General features: G+C 43.9%; 1 protein-coding gene across 1 annotated transcript; it reads left to right on the top strand.

The window, feature by feature from the left end:
* Positions 1-354: 354 nt before the first annotated feature.
* On the top strand, positions 355-2,872 carry T265_09522 (hypothetical protein; the record flags this gene model as incomplete). Its single annotated transcript, XM_009175616.1, has 2 exons — positions 355-614; positions 1,806-2,872. The coding sequence occupies 2 exons, from the start codon at positions 481-483 to the stop codon at positions 2,722-2,724; spliced, it is 1,053 nt and encodes a 350-aa protein (XP_009173880.1).
* Positions 2,873-3,927: the final 1,055 nt, after the last annotated feature.

A 3,927-nucleotide genomic window follows, 5' to 3' on the forward strand; every position in this document is an offset into this window, starting at 1 on the left:
CAGTCCGTGCCATAATCAAACTAGGGATTACATCAGATCTCCAAATGATTGTTTCCGAATACCAGCTCGTAACAGATCACACCTGTGTTGCAAAGAGTAAACCAACAAACAACATTCATACCATAAACAATTTTCCGATGTTCCTGCCACTGAGATTTCCGACATTCAGAATGAGAATGGGGCCGTAAGAAACGTGGATGTCACACCAGCCAAAAGCACAGCGTCTTAGAGGTAGTAAACACTGTCGCAAACTGAGATGCTGTTTGTGCGAGGTACCCATCGCTTCGCCGTGAGATGTGTTCCGAATGCGACAATGGTTACGGTACATCCAACCAACGATTGGGTAATCTCAAACTAAATAACTTGGCACCTGGTTGGTCGCCTGTCAAGGCTTTCCCCGATTGGTTAATGCTTTCCACGATGCTGTTGCTTCCATAAATATGCCATTGTAGCCCTTCCGTAGACTTTCTCTGGGTACGGATGGAGCCTGTCGACCGGAACCGAGGAAAGTACGCACACCGTGTACTTTCTGCACGACCCATATTAGGAACGCTCCCAAATGTGACCTGGTTCGGTTGTGATGCCGTTCCGATGGAACCTCTCATCAAGCGAAAGTAAGTTCCTATGACATAACCTTCGAGAATTCCAGTTCATCTGCTAGGCGCGTATTTGATAGTTTTATCATCAACTGCAATAACAAAAAATGGATGTTAAACCTCTTAGGAGTTATACGAATAGGATCAGAAGGGCTAGTTACGTCAACATTAGCTCCTTTCTCTCGTATCACCGTCTACACCATCGACACAACAGAACAGTATAAAAACTATTACTTTACTAATAAATGTACACATGCAACTACTACACATGTAAATCAAACTTCGCAGTTCGGTTATTTCCTTTGTGATGAGGAAATGAGTGCCGGTCCTATACATCGACCCAGCTGGATGAACTTGCAGATGACTCAGCAGCAGACTCTTGCAGTCTTCTTCCCATAAACTATACTATTCACCAATAGGTATTGAGTAAACCCATCAAACAAATTTCGAAGACAGACGGAAAGTGAAGATATCCTTCCATAAATATTATAAACAGGTCAGAAAATCGACTGGAAGCCTATCGATTTCACACGACTGAAATCGTCACGTGATCAACCCACATTTTAGCCGTCATGACGATTGGTCTATACCCAGTTGGCGTGATGTCGGTCTGTCTGGTTGGTTCGTTCAGGGTAGCCAGCGCTTGAATTATGGATTACTTGTAATTGAAGACGTGGTAGATGGCTCAGAAAGCCGTTTCCAGGCCTAACGTGTGTGTGCTAAATAAGTACTCAACTCTTATTGCGAGCATAACTCCGCCTCTATCTGTCTACTATCCATGCTACACAGGCCCAGTTTCCCTCATTGGGTTTCATTATTTCAAATGTGGAATTATTCTAGGTGTGTCATCCAGAGGGATTCTGGGCCCATGAAGCAGGCCTAAGTGATGACTATTTAAGTTTAGCCGTCTAGAAGCCCGAGTCAACAGCTGATCAAACCAAAACCACAGCTGTTCGAGATTGGTTGAGGTTGCTAGATGTAGGAGTTAGCGTCGTGTCATTGCTAGTCAGTGTGCTCGTCATCTACACCCATTTGTTAAACATCAGCAACAGGAAAGTACTCTTTGTGATTAGGTTGTTCTGGGAGCGATCTAGTTTGAATTTGCTGACAGTTTCCCTCAAAGTTAAACCGTCAAAAATATGTATAATGCCATATTAAATTAAGCAGTATAATATGATATATAAAACGCACATATCTTTTCTGTTCCAGCATGAAAAAGGATTTACGGTACTCGACAAATAAACAAAAACGGTGGGAATTACTCCGCGAACTTCAACAATATTTGGCAGAACCTCACGAAGACGGTGTACGAGTAGTCGGGCAAGAACACCGATTGTGTGAAAGATACCTTCTCCATTGTACGGTCAGCGTTCCAGAACTGGAAAACGTACTGACACTAAATAGAGAGCGGAATAACTTGAAGGGATGGACAAGCAACGATAAAGAAACCCCGAACCAACGGCGAAACTGCAGTCGGAGAATGCGGCGTCAGCATCGGGAACATCGCCGGCCGCAAGCCAGTTCAGACCAGACGACAGCGGCTTCCGCTCAAACCAGGGTTTCACCATACCCCCAATCATTCGTTCTGTTTTCGGAACCTTCTTTGCTCAAGCGTAGTGACCTCTATAGATATGATAGGAGAAGGGTTCTAGAGGGCGTCCAACTGTTGAGGTCGAAAGCGCGCAAGGAATTGAAAGCGATTTGTCACACTAAGGACCCACAAAACCTTGAAGACTATTTCCTCACCGAAGAGGAACTGAACGACCTGAACGATTGGAATGAGTCTTTTGGCAGCCAAGACTCTCTCAGCGAATGTTTAGACGGTTTCAGTGAGGAGGAAGCACAAACCGTTCCCCCAGATTCCTTCAATAACTCCAACTTAAATCGTGACTGCACAGACCAACCAGATGAATCATCAACCGACACTGAAGTAGAAACGGCAGAGTGGGTGATTGTTTCAGTGGAAGAAACGGANGGAAACGGAGTTCCCGATGACTTCCTGAAATGTATGGCTTGTGAACAATTGCAAACTTGTAGGATCGGATTATCCATGGAGTGGGTGGCCACAACTTGCCTGACACAAAATCAGTCCACGTGCATGTGGCAGCCAAGTAGATATCGACCTTGATCGATTCACTGTTCTGTTTCTTGTGAGTCCGGCAATATTATTTCAACATGAAAATGATAGACTGTATGGTTCAGAAGCTTCAGTAATGTTGTGATCCACCGTCAATCTGAATTTATTCGAAATAATTTCACGGTTCGCAATATATTTCAACATGTCTTCTTTCAAAATTATGGATGCTGGGTACCTCTTTTGCGCTATAAAAACTAAGGACGTCTTGCTCGTGGTCGCCAATGCTTGACTCATCAAGCTATGGAAGAAACGGTTGCTGTAAGGTCAGAGAGCTAACCATGTACTAATATTGCTTTTGACATTTAATCGCGTAAAAATTAATCTGCAGCCCCCGATAGACTTGCGTTTGGTCACCCATGTGGACACCAAGCACCATAGGGGAATTCTATTCTAGCATTTTTGCCGTGTACCATAGAAACACAATGGAGTTGGGATAGATGGTAATTTCCCCGGATTTGACGAGAGCTATAGCCAACCCATTGACAGAGTCTACAGCAATGAGTATCAGCGCTTGCAAACCGCCGAGTATTACACACAGTTACACCCTGTGCAGTTTTTCACATTAACTAGAATCTGTACGAACAAAGCTTATCAGTCAGAACCTTATTGCGTTCAAATGAGCCTCCGTCTGAAACGCTGCCGAAGCTTGAAAACCAAACTACCGGTTGCGCCAGCTCCATAAATGTGTTAAATTCAGGAAGAGAACACCGAGGATTGTCTCAGTCTCTTTTGCTGACAGCAACACAGTAATGGTGATCTACAAGTGTTTTATTGGCAACAACACATTTCGCCTTTTCGCGACTATGGAATGGAGCGCTAAATCCAAAAATATTAAGTACAGGTACACTTACCTTGGGAGAAAACACACCCGGGGATATGGAGATGTTAGGCTCTTATCCACCACCAACACCAGCATTGTTCAAGTCCACCGGGGCGTCCCTTTGTTCGCTCTACGTGAACTCTTTCTTCAGCGAATGGGGCTGCGAAACGAACTTTATCTTCACATGGATTGTTGTCTTTCACGTCTTCACGTAAAGTTTCACAAGTTTTATACAGTCAAATGAAGACAGAAGACTTACAATGTTATCAAATTCCAACAATACCCTGAATTCGAACTACAATTATTCTATTAGACGTCGCAGACAATGCTATGCATATTTAGTGTGGACAAAGTTGTTGAGCGGAGACTGGTTA

Source organism: Opisthorchis viverrini (assembly GCF_000715545.1).
Source record: "Opisthorchis viverrini unplaced genomic scaffold opera_v5_279, whole genome shotgun sequence".
Classification (NCBI taxonomy): Eukaryota; Metazoa; Platyhelminthes; class Trematoda; order Opisthorchiida; family Opisthorchiidae; genus Opisthorchis; species Opisthorchis viverrini.